This window comes from Globicephala melas, chromosome 7 (genome assembly GCF_963455315.2).
Source record: "Globicephala melas chromosome 7, mGloMel1.2, whole genome shotgun sequence".
Classification (NCBI taxonomy): domain Eukaryota; kingdom Metazoa; phylum Chordata; class Mammalia; order Artiodactyla; family Delphinidae; genus Globicephala; species Globicephala melas.
The window spans coordinates 30,782,715-30,802,182 of NC_083320.1; the positions used below are offsets into that span (position 1 = coordinate 30,782,715).

The 19,468-nt window shown below is 37.2% G+C and overlaps 1 protein-coding gene across 4 annotated transcripts in view; it reads right to left on the bottom strand.

Annotated features, from left to right (window-relative positions):
- PARD3B (par-3 family cell polarity regulator beta) overlaps window positions 1–19,468 on the bottom strand; it is a 1,048,345-nt gene that overhangs the window by 569,157 nt on the left and 459,720 nt on the right. For 3 of the 4 annotated variants that reach the window (XR_009564558.2, XM_060301965.2, XM_030854060.3), the window contains exon 4: window positions 18,494–18,603. Coding sequence is in view for 2 of the 4 variants with exons in the window: in XM_060301965.2 (XP_060157948.1) it covers window positions 18,494–18,603 (110 nt within the window). In the remaining 2 variants the exon portion in view is untranslated. Of the gene's footprint in view, window positions 1–18,493; window positions 18,604–19,468 lie in introns of those variants that run through there. The other variant, XM_060301967.2, reaches the window with a different exon arrangement.

A 19,468-nucleotide genomic window follows, 5' to 3' on the forward strand; every position in this document is an offset into this window, starting at 1 on the left:
GGGTAGAAAAACGATCCCTCATTACAAATTCTTAAACTGAGAATTAAGATCAGGTAATTTCCTCATGTATTATACCAATTTATGTTCCTACCAGTGTTATACGAGACTTCCCATTTTAATAATTTCTCATTTTACATTTAATCTTTCTCATTTTACAGATGAAAAAACGGTTCCCAGGAAGTTAAGTAGCTTCTCCAAGGCCACGCAATTCAGTCTCTCAGCTGAGACCAGAAGGTGGGTCTCCCAATTCCTCATCCACAACACATTTGCTGGTATTGTGTAACTTGAACTTGTATTATTAATTCAGGTAGAAAAACCACAATTATCGACTTCACCGGTTCCTCCATCAGCATAGCCTTCCATGAGTCAGAAAACCTATCTTAAAACTGCTTTACCAGAAACCACTTTCTCTTCATGCTTGATGTTAACCATGCAACCAAATATCAGAAATCCTGCCAGACAGAGAAATGCTAAAAGGGCAGAGGCTATTCTGTTCAACACATCAGATTAGATTAGTGCCTCAGCCAAAAGGCAGCAGAAAAATGTGCACAGGATCTTTGGGGGAAACTTTATCTGCTCTTACATTTGGTGAACGTCAGTTAGTTACTTGAGATACATTAACTTTTCCAGACCCAAAGGAGTCGATGTCCTAAATTATTGCTTCTGTGACCTGAGACAAAACTCTTCTTTTTAGGGAGATAGGTGTTTTCTTTTTTTTTCCCCTTGCCTGCTGTTCAATGAGGCTGATGATACTAATTATGATTTATTAAATGGGGACAATAAAAATACACGCTTGTTTCTTAAATAAGGTATCATGTCAGGGTGCCTTTATGGTCCCATCAAATTACCCTATTTTAAAAAATTCCTTTGTGTTTCACCACTTCTTTCTTCTCCAACGGAACGTCTGTCCCACTTTCTTCTTCTCCCACCTTTTTTTTTTTTGGTTTTGGCTTTTACAGCTTCACAGTTTTATGCAAAATGTTACAGTTAATTTGTTTCTTCCAAATCCAGTGTGTATTAATTTGTCAAATATATTGTGATCTTTTCATTCTATCTGCCTCATCTTTGAATAAGTCATGAAAATTATGCTTCTAAAGGGTTTCTTTCATGTCTGAACCAGCTGAAATAGCAAACCACATCTCCTGGTGCTCAAGCATCTTGTCCTCCACAGGCCAGGTCCAGTCTCTCTTTATAACCGAATTTCACAGAATTCTCCCATCACATTGGAGATTGAACATCATAAATAGTACTCATTTATGATGCAGATTCCTTGGACTCTACTCTCAAAATTCTGATTCAACAGACTGGGAGATAGCTCAGGAATAGGTGTTTTTGCAAACTTCTCAGGTGTTTCTGACGTAAGTTGTCTTTGGATTACTCTGAGAAACAGTGCATTCAGAATTCTTCTACTCTGCCCAGTAAGGTCTGCTTCTGTCCAAACACTACTGACATATCCTTGTTAACATGAACTTGCTCACTGAACTCTCTATGGCTATCTAATTTCCTTTAAGACCCACATCAAGCCATCTTTCTTCTTGAAGCTTCCTTGGCCCCTCGTGCACAGAGCTCTTCCTGAACTTACAGTACTGTCATTATTGATTGTTTACACCTGGCCTTGGCTCTGAGTCTGCAGGGATGGGAATGTCTGCCCGGTCCTCCCCATGCTAGAAACTGCTCTTCCCTCAATGGACGATGCAGCAAATGTCATGTGGCTATAGACCACTCCTGCCACCCGCCATGGCCATGAGTAGCCACGGCTGATTTAAAGTAGCCATAGCTGAAAGCTGCCAGACTTCTTTCCTGGAGCCCAGGAAAAGAATTAGTACCTCTCTGGAGATGGTCAAACTGAAATTGTTAGCAGCCATGTTCCCCTCTGTTGAGGAAGCTGGTCTGCAGATAAACATGATGAAATCTATGAACTAATAAGGCAGAGACAATGAGTTGAGTCTCTGATTCCAGTTTTTCCTGAAGCCCAGCTGCATCTCTCCCTTCCCAAGACACAGATATTCAACATGCTCATAGATTACATGCAGAATTCTCAGAAAAACAAAATACCGCTCATTTTTTGACAGAGCCATTTTACGCTGTACAAAAGTTCCTAGAAATTAAGAGTCCTTAAATGGTTCCTGGCATATAAAATTTAACTCTGTGTGTGCTCTCCCTAATGTCACAAGTTCTGTAAGAGCTGTTTCCACTTCTTTGCCTCCAATCTCCTCAACCAACAGTACAACCGTTTCCACCCCACTTTCCTCTACTGGAACTGCTCTTAATAAGATCATCAAGGACTTCAAGGTATGAACTCTTATTTCTTTGATTTCCAAGCACCTCTGTTTGTATCTTTGCCCACAAACTGATTCTACGTTCTGTGTGTTTGATGGTAGAACATTCTTCTGCCTCACTACACAAAAGTGGACCCTGGGAATTCTTAACATCTCTTGTATGTTCTACCCCCTTATCCAAGATGTGTGGATTTTATTTCCTAAATATTCCTGCCACTTGTTAGCTTTATGACTGAGCAACTTGACCTTTACTTAGTCTCTATGTGCCTCATTTCCCTATCAATAAAGTGGGGATATAAATGGTAGCCATCATTGTTATGAGGATTCGAGAGAATAATATATTTATAGCACTTAGAACACCGACTGGCACAAAGAAAGTGTGGTGGTGGATGTTTTGTAATTATCACCGAGTCAATCAATCACTGAGTCCCTGTCTATAAAGGAATCGTGGTGTAATTCAGATCTTTGCCAGTTCTGTCCTCAATCATACTATAACAAACTCCTAAGTATTTTCTTATCTCTACTCTGACTTTGACGAAGTTGAACCTGTAGCCCCTCTCTTTCAGACTCTTCAGTGGTCCTGGGTAATACATAAAAGTCAAGCTCCTTTATGTGACATATATAGTCTTTCATGATTTGGCCACTTATTTCCCCAAACTCTCTGAACAAGACTAAAGTGTTTGCAATTCCTCCGGAAAACCTCAGGAAGACTGTTTCTCACATCTCTGTCTTTATTTTTGTAACCCTCTGGCTAAAACATATTGTTCCATGATTTGGCCTGGTTGCCTCCTAGTCATCCTCTAAGACACAGCATTTCCGTGAAACTTGCACCCTTCATGAACTACTTTCAAACTCTCCTCTTAGTTTTCCATAGATTTTCCTTGTCCACAGGAAAATCATTGCACCTGAATTGTGTCATAATTTCCATTTATATGTCTGTGCCCCTCAATGGATGAGGGAGAGAGACACATAAAGGGGAGCTCCCTGGGGAGAGGCCCATGTTTTACTCACCTTTTAATCCTTAGCACAAACCATGGTACCAATGCTTGTTAAATGAAGGAAGACATTACGAACACTTTTACAGAGTCAGCCCAAACTTAGGAATGAAAGATCCCAGCAAGTTCGCATAGTCAAAAGTGGGAAAGTATTATGAGAACTTGACAAAGCCTTAATCTTCCATAATGGTCTCCAAGTGTAATATCAGTTGGGAACCATGCAATGAGCTGAAACTAGACAAATTTTTTCTCCGAATTAGGCCAGAAGAATTTTATCCTGAAACTGATGCCTAGATTCATTGCTTTAAAACATTTAGTTTTATATGTTCTCTCTGGCCCGCTAATTTGAAAACTAGCCAGAACCATAAAACCAAAATTCAGTTTGGCAATTCCTAAGGTAAATTGTTTTAGGTTACGTGGTGCAGTAAGTCAGTTTAACTATATGTGGTAGACACAAGGCAAAACAAAATTTTTCACCCAAAGGCTGTCTATCACATGGGTGCAGTCGCACAAGAAATGGCTATAGAGTACCTTTACAACTTGCACAAAGTCTCCAATTTCTACTTTACCTATTCATCAAAACAGATTGAGAAGTCCAAAAAAACTCAAATTTTGACATTAAATGGTTATTTTGGTAGGTTCTATAATTAATCCCCCAAATATACACAGATAATTAAATTAAATTACATATTTTCAAATTGTTAAGAAAGCGCTGATCAGCCGCTGAACTTAAATGATTATAATCATTTCCAAACAAACACCCTCCCCCACCACTTCCAGCATGTTTAAAATGAAAGAAGCTGGAAAGTGACTTGGAGGGACTGGGTTTGAACTATATTAAAAATGCAGAAATGGCATAATGTTCTCAGAGGTCTATGTGTGCTCTGTTTTAGGCTGTAACGTAGAGATAGCTAAATGCTTTTCATGCTGAATGAAGTCCATTTGTTCATCATTTAACAGTGAATGTAGAAAAGAACAACAAAAAATACTATCTACATTACCTTTTAAAATAATGTATTCTTTCAATACTGCCTTTAAAATATTCTCTCTATAAAAACATCAATCTGTCAGAATCTGAGAATTTGTTCATTTTTCTTTCTTTCTTTCCAGTTGCTTGTCCACTATTTTTATCACTCATTCATTTATTCAGTCAATTATTAAATACCTACCATATGCTAAGTGCTAGGCTACCAAGACAAAAAGCACATTCTCTGCCCTCAGAGCACCTCCACTCCAAAGGAAGGAGGGAAACATACAAATAAAAATGATAAGTGTTCATGATACTGTTCATGGCAGAAGTATGATCCATTCTCATGCAGGGGAGGGGGACCACAGAACTAGAAGGAAAGAGTTGGCTCAACTCCAGGCACAGCAGAGTATGCCTGAGTCAGGGAACCAGTGTGTGATATGAGGGGCACCGATACTGTGCTCTCTAGGTATCTTGTCTCTGGCCTCTGATATTTCGGTCCTGTATTAAATACTGCTCCTCCAAAAATATTTTCGTCATGATCTCAACAAACGCTATGTCATACATTAACAATACTGCTGAAACGGCACCAAACTTCTGCCAGGGAGTAGGATTTTGAAAAGAGATATAAAAAGGAAGTGATGTTTTAGCCTGGCCTTAGCAGATGAGAAGGTGTCCGCCATGCAGAGAAGTGAGAAAAGTGATTCAAGGGGGCAGAAGAGCAAGCTAGGGAAACACCAAAGGGCAGGGCTTTCAGAAAAGTACAGGAGATGAATGACACGTTTGAACCATTAGAAATTGCCCTGTTTCTTAATAACCTTCCTTTCCTGTTTCTTTCTGGGTTTTCAATTTAAACAAAATGTTTACAAGGAAGAAAACCATTTCACATCAAGAGAGGAAAACTAGGGATGAATTCATTGATGCAGTTCCAATACTGCTTTAAGAATTGGTCTTTGGAGGGTTGTTTTTTTCTTCTTCTTTTCTTTTTTTTTTTCCTTCCCCCCAACCCAAATGGAAAGAAACTGGAAGGGTCTCTATAAACAAAAGACACTCAACATACATTTAACATTTACATACATTTAATGTTCAACTTTGGAAACAGTATTTTTTTCTAGCTGTGTGCTAAATGACTTCCTTAAATTAAAGCTAAACCTGATAAAGGTCAGCTTTTAAAAAACTGACTCTCAGAATTGCTTGTAGAGTCCACGTCACCCTACCACCCTTTCCTCCTTCATGTATGACTCAAATCCAACACATATATTTATTTAACAAACACATATAGTACTTACTATATATTGTAAGAATTTTTACAAATAACCGCTTGTTTATTTCTCAACATGGCCCTGTAAGGTAAGTACTGTTATCACTATTTTATAGATGAGAAAAGTGAGACCAAAACAAGGGACGTACTTGACAAAAATCACCCCTTTACTCAGTGGTGGAACTAGATTTGAATGAGGCAGTCAAGCTTATGAGTCCATGTTCTTAACCACTTCAGCCTGCTGCCTCTCAGAATTCTCAGCTCCCACCTACCTCTCTAGTACCTTATGAAATAATCTGAGTTCATAGGGAGGGTGGGAGGGAGGGAGACGCAAGAGGGAAGAGATATGGGAACATATGTATATATATAGCTGATTCAATTTGTTGTAAAGCAGAAACTAACACACCATTGTAAAGCAATTATACTCCAAAAAAGATTTAAAAAATAAAATAAAATAAAAAAATGAAATAATCTGAGTTCAAAGGATGAATCTCCAAGCTGAATTTCATGGGAAATTATTTACGAACATTGTTTCCTCTATTCCACCTACACCTTTTAGAGCCCTTCCAGGCAGATCTGTTTGTTACCCACTCCAGGGATAGTGTCCAACTTCTAGGAAAAGTACCTTTCTCTCATGGAACTCAGAGATTGTTACGGCAATAGATTATAATAATGTCTGATGCACAATTTCACATGGTCAAGCTCCAATCACAAAAGTCCTTTGTGGTTTCCCATTCATTAGTGTGTTTCTCAACTCAAACAGATGCAATTCTAGTTTCCAGATCCTGCATGGGTTCTCCATACATGACCAGAGTGAAACTATAATAATAATTGGACCTAATACTGGATTCACATTCATGATGTTGGTTAAGAAGCTAAAAATAAAAGCTGTGGCTAGCTCTAGCTTTTGTGTGCATGCATATTAATTTAAATCATTTCCCTTTAATTATATTTAACACACATCAGAAATTTGGTAATTATAAAAGACCTTTAATTATCAACATTCATTATTATCGCTATTATTAACATATATTAAGATCCACAGTCTGCTAAATGCTATACTCAAGACAAAAGGCATTAACCTTGCAATTCCACTGTGTGCAAGAGAAAAGACAATCTTCTTCCAGACGGAGAACAAAATTATACTTGCCTGCCTTGACAAAGAGCCAATGGATGAGTCAGGGATAAAACCTAGTTGTCTCAACCACTAGACAATTGGATAAACAAAGAATGGCTATAAAACTCTGCTGCTAAAGCACACCTGAATCTACACTTCCATAAATATTTTTAATGCCTGCATCAGATGTGTGTGTGTGTGTGTGTGTGGGGCACATCTTTCTGCTGCATAGGAATATCTAAATTGTATAAACAGTCAAGCTACTTGAGACCAACTTTACAGTATAAATTGTGGCATCAAATAGAACAATATCATTTTTGGTGGAAAAATAACATGTGAGTATAAAATGATTAAACAACATATATATATATATATATATATATATATATATATATATATATATATTTTGTAGGAAGCACCTCATAAACTGGCTTTGAAGGCAGTTTCAATTAAAGATTGCCCAAAGCAGTTGAGCAATGGCAGCATCTATGGGACAAAGGTATAGACTCTAGGGTGCTACTTCCAAGGTTAACATTTGATTTGAGTGGTAGAATGAAAAGAGGTTACACTTAGGATTACGACATATCTGAAGTAAAATTTCTAGCACTGCTACTTATTAGCTACATAATATGGGGCAAATGAGTTAACTTGTGTGAGCCCTAGCTTCTTCATCTATGAAACAGAGTAAATAAAGTCAAACTTGCAGATTTTTATGGGATGAAATAACATATTTAAATATATATAATGAAGTGTCCACATCTGACATGAACTTAGAACTGAGCAAAGAAAGGCCCTCCCTCCCTGACATCCCGGGTAGTATTACGTGGCCATCTGTTGGCAGACCTAGCATGCAGATTAATGCTACTAAAACTGCAATTAAATTGCTTTGCAATTTAAATAGGCTATTATGTGATAGGAAAATGTACTCCATTCTGTTCTTTATATAAACCTTTCATAAGTGCCCCCTGTTCTTTAGGAAAGATATTACGTTCTGGGTATGTGAAAGAAAATTCGATCCACTCACAAGGAGTTCAGAGTCTAGTAAGGGAATTACAAAATGTGGAAAATTATAACATGAGGTAGGAAGAATTATAATAAGGATATGACAGTGTGCCATGGGCAGGACATGGTTAATTAAACAGAGAGAGGTTAGGGAAGGATTAGTGAAAGAAAGACCACTGCACTAGGTTTTGAAAGAAAACTGCATGTTCACTAAGGGGAAAGGGGATGAATGACATTTGTCGTTTGCCTGGCAGAAGAAACAGCTGGGCAAAGACACACAGGATCATTCTGTGCACATGTGAGAAACTGCAGGCAGCATGCTAGAGATGAAGCTAAACATATAGGCTGAGGTTAGGCTGTAAAAAGTAATGCCAAGAAACCAAAAATAAACCCTTGCTCATATGGTCAATGATTTTCAACAAGGATGAAGGGAAAGAATAGTATTTTCAACAAATGGTGCTGAGAAAAGTGGATATTCACATGCAAAAGAATGAAGTTGAACCTTTACCCAATACCACATATAAAATTTAACTCAAAATGGATCACAGACCTAAACATAAGAGTTAAAACTCTTAGAAGAAAACATAGGGCAAAAACTTCACAGCACCGAAGTTGGCAATGATTTCTTGGATACAGCAACAAAGAAACAGGCAACAACAACAACAAAGTATATAAACTGGACTTCATGAAAAATGAATATCTTTGGGGTATCAAAGGACACTGTCAACAGAGTGAAGAGGCAACCTACATAATGGGAGAAAATATTTGCATATCCTCTATCCAAATAAGGGATTAATATCCAGACTATATAGAGAACTCCCAAAACTCAATAACAACAAAAACAAACAACCCAATTCAAAAATGGACAAAGGATTTGAATGGACATTTCTCCAAGAAAGACATATGAATGACTAACAGGCATATGAAAACATGCTCAACATCACTAATCATTAGGGAAATGCAAATCAAGACCACAAGATGACACCTCATATCCATAAGGATGGCTATTTTAAAAAAGCAGAGAATAACAAGTGTTGGTGAGGATGTAGAAAGACTGGAACCCTTGAGCACTGTTGGTGAGAATATAAAATGGTACAACTGTGGAAAACAGTATGGTGACTCCTCAAAAAATTAAAAATTTAATAACCATATGATCCAGAATTTCCACTTCTGGGTATATACTCAAAATAATTGAAAGCAGGGTCTGAAAACAATATTTGTATACTCAACATCCACAGCAGTAATATTCACAATAGCTAAAAGATGGAGGCAACACAAGTCTCTATTAATGAATGAACAGATAAGCAAAATGTTTCATATACATATTATTCACCCTAAAAAGGAAGGAAATTCTGGCACAGGCTACATGAATAAACCTTGAGGGAACAATGCTAAATGAATTAAGCCAGTCACAAAAACCAAATACTTTATGATTTCACTTATATGAGATACCGAGAGTAGTCAAAATCATAGATACAGAAAGTAGAATGGTGATTGCCAGGGGTTAGGGAGAGGGGGAAATGGGGATTGATTGTTTAATAAGTATAGATTTCAGTTTTGCTAGATGAAAGGAGTTCTGGAGAGGCACGGTGTCCTGGTTGCACAATAATATGAATGTACTTAGTGAAACCTAACCATACATTTTAAAATGGTTACGATGTTAAAAATTATGTTATATGTATTTTACTACAATAAAAAAAAAGGCATACCAAGAAATTTAAAATATATCCTGGGAAATGGTCAGTTGCTTCAGGGCAGGAGAAGGACATGGTCAAATTTTGTAAATATATTCAGATATTTATAGGTATACAATAATTTTATTTACGAAATACTGAGGAATCATCTTATACCAGTAAAACCTCATTGGACAATTTACACAACCTTTAACCAAACAATACTTACCTTTAATAAGACTATTCAAATAACATTTTGACAAGATAAATGTATGAACTTTTGATAGGTGTTCTAAAACTGTGGTATAACACTACAGCAATATCAACTGCTTTGGATGACTATCTTTGGATTTTCATAGAACATAGCTGAGTGTCAAACATATTTTATTTAAAAATTAAGAAACATGCGTGATTGACAGAGTGACTGAAATTAAAGGCAAAGAAAAGGCGACAATACAATTTCTTTAAGCAAGTCCATCAATTCTGACTTGGGATGATTAAGAATCTGCCTCTTCCTTTTAAAGGGGGATAATCCTTTATGATTTTTACAACAAATGCCGCTTACCCATTCTTTGCTTGAAAGGTAGGGAGTTCTGTAGAGAAAGGGGGCTGGAAAGTCAGTTGGAAAACATCAGGGCTACGTCAGTCAGAAAATTGTCAGCCAGTTGCAGGTTAAAAAAGATTTGCTAAAAGTAGTGATGTTTTCACTGGTTCAAGTCTGTCAGAAGGCTTTAGATTCTCCAGTGCCTCACACCAGCAACTTCAAAACTAACTCACTCCAGATGTCCCTATGATCGTCTAATCAGACATCAAAAGCTGTATGGTGACAAGCTCACATGCTGCTTTCGAGGACGCTACATGTTTCCACAAGCGTGAAACACACACAGTAGCTACTTTTAAAATGTGATTCATTTAAATCAGAATTCCATTTTAAAGTACAGAGCTATTAGGAAAGGGGCCACCCTCTTGAGAAAGAGAAAAGTCTTTTAAATGTCTGTACAGTGTCATTCGATGACTAGATTTTGAAAGAAGAAAACAAAATGAAACCTTTACTTCAGAAGAGTTTAGGTTGTGAGGGAAAACAAAATCTCCCATCAGAAGAGATTTCTAAGAATTGCACCATGCTCAGAGGGGGCAGAAAAAAAAAATCCTTTCCTCTCAATACTGATTGTCTTGTTTCTTCTCAAGGTGAACTTTCATTAACTCTTTCCTTGCCATCAAGCTTCAGTAAACGTCCACAACACAGAAGGTGCATAGAGCAGATCAGAACTTACAGAAGACATGATCCATACCCTTGAGCTTTCACTTTAAAGTAACATGATCTACTTGCACTTTAGTCTACAGGTTTAAGCAGCACTCTCCTCCAAAGAATTTAAGTGTGCATATGTAGATGTATGTATGTTTTTATGCTGCTGCCTTTGTGTATTTAGCTTTTTAAAAAATATATATTTCTTGATATCATTACCTTGAGCAATAAAGTTTGGTGTTTTGTATAGAAATACAGCCTCATTTCATGAGCACTAACAAATATTGAGACCTTAAAAGGAAATTTAAAGATGAATTCATACCATACCAATCAAGTTAATAATTTACATCGGGAACCCTGAAGTTGCTAGTTCGGGTGTCTGAGTCCTTAAGAACAACAGGAGTTCATATAGAATTTCTATTTATTATTTCCTATTAGTGACACAAAATTTCTGTAGAAATCATCCATGATGTAAATGATTTTCTCAGGGTCACAGAGTTACTGATGCAATCAGGTAAGTAAAGCTACCTTAAACAGCATCTTTACCAAATTTCAAACAACACTGTCAAATCACATCTGCCCATGCTATGAACATGAGATGCTTATTAGTGTTTTGCTAAGAAACACCTTGTAAATGTTCCCATGCTCTTGAATTAATTCACATAGGAGGATTTTTATTTTTATTTTCTTCCAAATCACTTGAAACCAGAAGAACTTCTTAAAGAAGATGGAATATAAGGAAAAATTTGAAGGGGAAATCTTCAGACATGATGGCTATAAGAGAGGAATCTTGTCCAGAAATTTCTAGTCTAATCAAGGATTTTCTAAGTTCTTTGAACATAGTTATTAGAAAATTAAAAAGCTGTAACTACTGAGATTACTAACTTTTTCATGATAGAACTCACAGTTTTATTACAAAGAGGTAGAACTCAGATAATTGACTCCATTGACTGCCTATTAAATTATTTTCTTTGTTCACATTTCACGGACACTAACAAAATTAGGCTTTATAATGTTTGTCTCTAGAGTTATCAAGGTTTGTTCTTTTCCTATAATTCTATTTTCTCAGAATCAACTTCTATGATGGAGTCATTGCTAAAATTGTAAGAAGATGAATCAGGCCTCACTTGAAACTGCTGACTTCAGCCACCCATCCACATCACAAACTCCAAGTGGAGAACTTGTGTTTAAATATCTCTCTCCCCTTGACAACACTAAAAAACACAGGTAACACAGTCCTAAAGCAGAAAATCCTAACCTAAAGCTGTTCAGGGAGAAAAGCAGTATGTATACAGGTAATTTCACAATTTTCACATTTTAATTCATATATACATATGTGTGTGTATACATCCGTATATATGTATACACATACATACGCACACATTCACACGTCTTTACAAAACAGTTAAAAGTTGCTGAATTGAATTCATTTTGCCCAGCTCAGAAGTAAAAGTTTTAATCATCTAAATCATATTTATGTGTCAGGTACTGTGTCTGGGGGTTTGCATACAAAAATGAATACATCAGCTCATGCCCCTAAGAAGCCCCGTCTTGTAACAGACATGTAAAGAAGCAGTTATATTTGAGTGAGATAAGAGCTAGAGATAGTACACATGGTAATTCCCATGACAGGTTGAGCAGAGTATAGACTAAAGGCAAAGGACATTAATTTTAATGGTTAAAAATATATTATTTGATGATTTGATACTCGCTGGTGCATTGCTAGGCTTAATTGCTTTAGCTCTGGTCTTCACAACCGGGTTGTAAGTTTCCTGAGGACAGGGACCATGCCTTATGCTTTCCAGATGGCACATGGCAGAGGTCATGGACATCTAAGGGATTAATCAATTTATGGTGGCATAAAAGCACACTCATTCAATTTTCATTACGCGCAGATCAATCTAAACAGCAAAAGACGACATGTCATGGTTACCTCTTTAATTTCTGAAGCTGGCCTCTGAATAGTGATCCCTCTTTTTAGACTTTCAGTTCTGGACTAGCCCCAAGAAGACCGATGGGAGAGCACTCACCTAAACAGGGGTCACAATCCCCAGGTTCCTTCATTAGTCATGGCACAGACATTCAGACTGTCGAAATTTGTTTCACCAACTCCTGCAAGGTTTGGTGAAAAACTCTTTCACAGAATAAACTGGGCTTCTAGATTTTCCCCAGTTGAATGTGAGTCTTACAAACGTAACTGTTTCAGAAATTAAGCTGCCTAAAGTTGCCAAACTAAGTAAACATTTGGCCCCATGAAATATTGGATGGCAGCTTTATCTCTTAAAAACAAAGCCATATGAAAACCATCGTTGCAATGTGTCTCCAAGCTCTGGCTTATCAGCACACAGCGTGAACAGCTGGAGTTACAAACACCAGGACTATTATTAAATCACTGTGTCGGGAGGGGGAAAAAAAAAGAAAAACCTTTTGTAGGCTTCAGTATCTCTAAATAATGAGATTATATATTACATGCTATTTCTCCCTCCGTTTCATTCTTCAGTATCCATCTCTCCTCCATGACAATGAATAGAGTCTTCCTTCTAATTTATATCAGAGTCTACAATGATTATTTTGTTCCCCTATTTCTATAGCTGCTGAATTGTATATCTAATGGATAGAAAAACATGATTTGGTCATTCAGAATTTTCAATAATTTCCTATGTTGGATTTTGACAGTCAGCAACCCACAACCAAAAGTCCTCTGACATGTCAGTGACGATTTGATGATTTTAATCCGAAAAGCCAAGCTATTTAACTTTCTCTGTAATATTTCAGCAATTCCTTTCATGGATTTGAAAGTGTTTAATCCAGGAGCAACACTGGCTATAATAACTTCAATATACGTGACATCCAAGGGGAAATTCTCCAATCAATACATATATGCAAGACACAAAGAGAATGCTTCTACTCACTGGAAAGATTTTCTCTCACTGGAAGCTACCTGCCATCATCTTTGCTGATGAAATAACAAAAACTCCACAAAACTGATACTGGATACTGTATTTTCACTCTTCATTCCTATTGAAAACACAGGACCACTGGAAAAAGTTCTTCTCCCCAGGGTGTCTTCCCAAGGGGTTGGCGCCCCTTTCCCCCAATCTTACTGCTGCTACGAACTGTGTTGTTACTGACCAAAGAGTTATTTTGGACCTCTCAATGCAGCAACTCAAAAACTTCCATTCATCTGTATATCTTGGATTTACATACTATGTGTTGGAAAGGAAAGGTAATACTATGATGAAACAACCTTAATTATTTAATACACATTTGGAGGACAGCAGCAATTTCCACTTTACTTCCTTATCACTCATCATACTCTGAGAATTGGTGGCTTTCCCATATTATTTCATCCTAAACCCCCCAAAAAAGTGGTTCTCGATCTTTTGTATTCCTTTTAACATTTGATAAGTGACAGAGCCCCTTCAGGAAGTGCACGTGCGCGCGCACGCACACGCGCGCACGCGCACACACACACACGCACGCACACACCATGCCATGGCATAAAACTTCAGAGGGTTAACAGACCCTCTGAAACCCACCCATGGAGTTCCAATTTAACAACTTCAAAAACTGCCATGTTATTTTTTGAAATGAAATGTATATATTATAGACACAAACTTAAAAAAACAGCCCAGTATTGTCTTAATTTATTTTGGTGAATCAAGACAAGTAATAGTTTTAGAACAAACAAAGAGAACAACCACAGCATTATAACTTTCAGGAATCTACTTTTTAATTTACTCACCCTGCAGGATCATTTTGCCTTAGGGGTTAAACGTGAAACTATAAACAGTCATTAAAACACAAAACAACCATGGTAGTTAACCGGATATTAAGGGGAAAAAAAAAATCACATCTGTTTTAGAGTTCCCTTCCATCCGCAAATTCAGGAACATCAATTTCAAGAACCTGGTTTTATGGCTTGCCCGTAAGTCAAGAACACCAGGTTACAATCAAGGCAAGGAAGGTAAGACTGCCCATAAGGGAGGCTCTCACTACAATATCTTGCCCCCAGGATTCTCTTTCTTTGATTCAAAAGCAGTCAGTAGAATTGACTTTTCTACTCCTTGAAAAATAGTCATTACTATTTGCACATCAATAATCATGCTCTTCTGATTAACTGGATAGGTTTATGAAAAGAGGAAGAAAGGAAACAAATTCCTGTGCCGTTTATCTGGTGGCACTCTAAGTGACAAGTACTGAGATTTAGTGGCTTTGCAGTATACACAGGATTAGAAGCTTGCAGAGGATCTGATTTTTCTAATTTAAACCCTTTCTTAAAACTCCAACTTGTTTGATGGTGTACATCTTAAATAACCAATACGTAATAACTTCACCAGCCAGAAAACAAGTGCCACTTTTCCAACATTTCAAAAACATATCTCCAGACATCAGAGAAAACTCTCCTCCCTATAGCAAGCCTAATGAAGTACAACTAAAAATAACAATCATCAACTGTGGTTTTAAAGGCAATATTTCAATATAATCAAATGTGTCAAATATTCATCCTTACAGCTTCTTATGCTGTGGGTTGTAAGTAAGTTTCATTTCTTGGGAATGATTGAATATAACCCACTTGGGGCTCTGCCATCTGTGAATTACTTACATATGAACACTCTGTTTAAGAGATGGAAATTTTGTTGTCATTGCCTTTCTTCTTGGATATTGAAATGAAATGCAATTGAACAGAGCTTTTTAAGCAATTATTTTTCATATTCGTTGCTACATGGGTACATTATCACATGTTCCCCACGTTCGTCATCGCTTATCAAATCATAGGAATCAAGTACAGTGCTGCTGAAGTGGAGGAGAATCTGAGAGATGGAGAAGAATCCATATTCTCAGATTCTGTACTACCTGGGCTCAGGTCATTGCCACACAGAACACTCTCTGCAGTGTGCTCCCATGTAAGAGTTGTGGTTCTTATGTCTCCATGGTTTCCTTGAAAGGCTACTCCTCTGATCACTGAACAAACAATACAAGTGACTATAGGGCTATGTGGAGGGTGCCACGTAATTTACCATCCATACATGGACACCTCTGAGAGTTAGCGGGGAAACTATTAATAAATACGCCAGAACAACAGGCATGAACTAGGATCGCCCCAGGCAAACCTAATCATACTGTTATCCCAGAGATATCGTGCAACTCAAAGAACTTTCTCCCAAGGGTCTCAAACCATTTCATTAGTGCTATTTCCAATTTTACTTCGGTCTAGAGCTACTCTGTCCAAAAGGAATAGAATATGAACCACAGATGTAATTTTTTAGTAGCCATTTTTTTAAAGTAAAAATAAATAGGTGAAAACAATTTAAATATGTTTTATTCTATCCGGTTTACCATAGTATCATTTCAATGTGTAGTCAATACAAAATTATTAACGAGATCTTTTACATTACTTTTTTCATATTTCAATCTTTGAAATCTAGTGTGCATGCCACACTTAAAATACATGTCTTATACTCAATAGCGACACGTAGCCAGTGGCTATGATATTGGACAATCAGGTCTGACCAGCCCACGAGTTAGGATGTGCAGGGATAAAGGAACAGAGTTATAATACATACATACACACACGCACACACACACACAAACACACCCACAAACACACACACACAAACTGCATTTTTCTTCTAGGTAAAAAATAGACACACCTAAATGTCTTCACTTACTAACTTTACACTTGCCTGGGGTGATCCAGACCTTAGGGCAGGTAAACACTCACCTGGCAGATTCTTTGGGGGAGCAGAGAGAATATCTGAGTTAGAAAAGTTGGGTAATTGCTGAGAATTTCTAGGACTTTTTCCAGACTAATATTAGTCTTGCGTCCAACACACATACACTGAGCACCTTCCATGTACTTAGGACTAGAGAAAGAAAGATAAATAAGGTACAATGCCTGCTCCTTGTAACGTTAAGGATTAAAGTTTGCATGAAGATCATTTTACAACTGAGATAAGAGAAGCCTAGGATGTGCCATTATTCTGTGGCAAGGCAAGGACCAGATTTTCCTCTTTGAGTCTCAGGTCTGAACTTCATCATCCACAGAGAACTCTGGGAGGGAAGGAGGAAATGTGCTTTCCCTTCTACTGTTGATACATAGGGACTGACCCATGTTTGATAACTTGCATAGGTTAGGTAAAAGGATTTTCAGCCAGCATTTCTTCTTGAATTAGAATTTGCATTTTTGCTAGTAATAATATACCTCCCTCTCCAAACACCCCAACTTGGAACTCAACAATATCATATTTTGGTAAGGATACAGAACCTAGCAGAAAGATAGTAGCCCTCATTTCCTCTAGGGCAAGCTATATTGTTGTATTTTCAATTGGTCTCAACACAGAGCCTAAGTGATAGAAACACAGACCTAATATTGGTGGGGTTTCTGCATGTAAATCATGGTAACACAGATCACACTTTTGTTTCAGGGTGTATTAATGTCATAAAAATAAGCAGTGAATTATACTTTTTTCTCTTTTATGTAATTCTTCTTGTTTTTATAGTCCTTCTCTTCCTCCAATCCAATATATTCAGGCTTAACATGGTCTCAATCAGTGGGCATTAAACACACACACACACAGCATACCACATACTGGTTCTGTTTGTACTCATCATTAGAACAGAACACATACACCTGATTTTTACTAAAGTAATGTTCCATTAAATATGTTTCTTTATAAGGATGGGAAGTGAGAAAACATTACATCTAAACTACTTTCGGGACACTCCCTTGCTTACCAAAAGAAACATGGCCAAATATTGCTGCAAACCTATGAGTAACTACCCCATGATTTATTATGGTGACTCCTACCTCACACACATTAACACTGGTTCTTGATAAGAATATTTTATACCAAACTGGGAGAATCCACTTAGCTCATTTAGCATCTCTACATACCAAAAATGTTGCTTTTTTTCTGAAGGCACTATACACAGTGAGACTTAAAATGGAGAAGAGACTTGCTTTTAGGAGACTTTTGAATATGGTTACATTATTGAAGATCACCTATTGCAGTGATACGCAGCCATTATCCAAAATCTAACTCTCAGGCTATTTCAGAGGATGAACCAAAATTACAAATCTTCAAAGCAACTCAGGACTTAGCAGAAAAATCCCACAGCTCCATATGGAAGGAGAGCATTGTCTCTTCAGGAAACTATTCTCCACTTAACTTCTCAATTCTAAGTAGAGCATTTATAGGTATACCTAGGTTTAAGCACTTTTGGTATATAATTTTATTTTTCCTTAATTTGAATGTTGAGATCTAGAAACCCAGTCCTGGTACCACATGTCTACGATACTGGTAGCCTGAAACTCTATCACCATTCGCCATGGTATGACTTATGACTTCACAAAGCACTGGATTGTATTAACATACTGAAAATAGATAAACTGTCTCGGAGCATTATGAAGGAGAAGGATGGGAAACCCAACAGTATAATGCGCTGGTTAAGAGCTAGGTTCTGGAGCCAAACCACCTGGGTTAAATTCTTGGCTGTGCCACTTACTAGCTGTGACCTCTGACAAATCACTAAACCTCCTTCTGCCTCAATTTCATTATCAGTGAAATGGAGACAACAACATGTTTGTACTTTGATGTGGAAGCATAGATGACTTCATGTAAAGCCCTTTTAACAGTGCTAGGCACAGAATTGGCGCTCTGTAAATAACAGCTATCACTATAACTATATACTAGCAATAGCTCTTATTATTATCTACTTATTATTATTATTATTGCTACTTATTATTATCACTAACACTATATATCCTATCAAAAGCTCTTATTATTATCTACTTATTATTATTATTATTGCTACTTATTATTATCACTAACACTATATATCCTATCAAAAGCTCTAATTCTCCACTTACTTAAGACGGCAAAGTCCCAGTTAGTTTATGGGTAAGGCGCTTTGATCTTTCATTAGGAATGCAAACGGCAGGATACCTACTGGAATAACAGGTTTCAGACTCTGGCCACTGGGGTGTGAAGCGCTTGGCCTGGCATCAGCAGGTGGGCTTGGCGCTGGGTCGCTGCTTCTCCTCACCAGCAGGGGAGTGCCTGTAGGACAAAACAAGAGGTGAGAGGTCAAGAATGCCCTGGGGGGAAGAGAGGGCATGGTACAATGCAATTTAATTAAAAAGGTTTACAACATGCTTTTATGTAAAAACATTCTATTTCTAAGGATGCCTATAAATTAATCCATTTAATGATCTTTTGTCATCTATTTATAGAACGACACATGGAAACAAAATCTTTCAGCTCTCAGCTGTCCCCACTTGCATTTCAAAACAAGCCATTCTACTCAACAGAAAACTCTTAGGCAATGCAAAAGTTGACAGTGTACAACTGAAAACTGGTCCAGAAAATATATTTGAGTATTAAAATGAATGATTATCCAGCAGACAAGTGAAGAGGTTCACACAGTCAGTGCAATTTTCTATTCAGGAGAGCTAGAAGTATAGTTATTACTGCCATTTGGAGCTTCCCAACTCTTTTGAATGATGATATACACTGAAATAAATTATTTGCTGGGGTTATAGCATTAATGTCTATTTAAGAACACAAAGAGATGGTTTCATTCTCCTCCTTTTCTCCTAAAGTAGATAAAACTGATAAAGAAAATAAGTTAGTTCTTTTAAAAATATATCCTGATTTCTTTTTAATAATGAAAGCTTCCACTATTAAATATTTGAGTCAGTTATTAAATTCTGAAAACAGATCATACTATTAGAAAGTTCAAATGAAATTCAACCTTAGCAGAGAGGGTGGCCCAGCTACTCAGCCTGCAATTAGGCCGAAAAGAATTTGTTTCGTACACAATTGGTCACTATAGAAGAAACTCTCAAAAAATCTGTTTGTGACTTAACAATCGCTCTCTTATAAAAATTAACTTTCTATTTGTGTGCCTTTGGGGAAAAAAGAA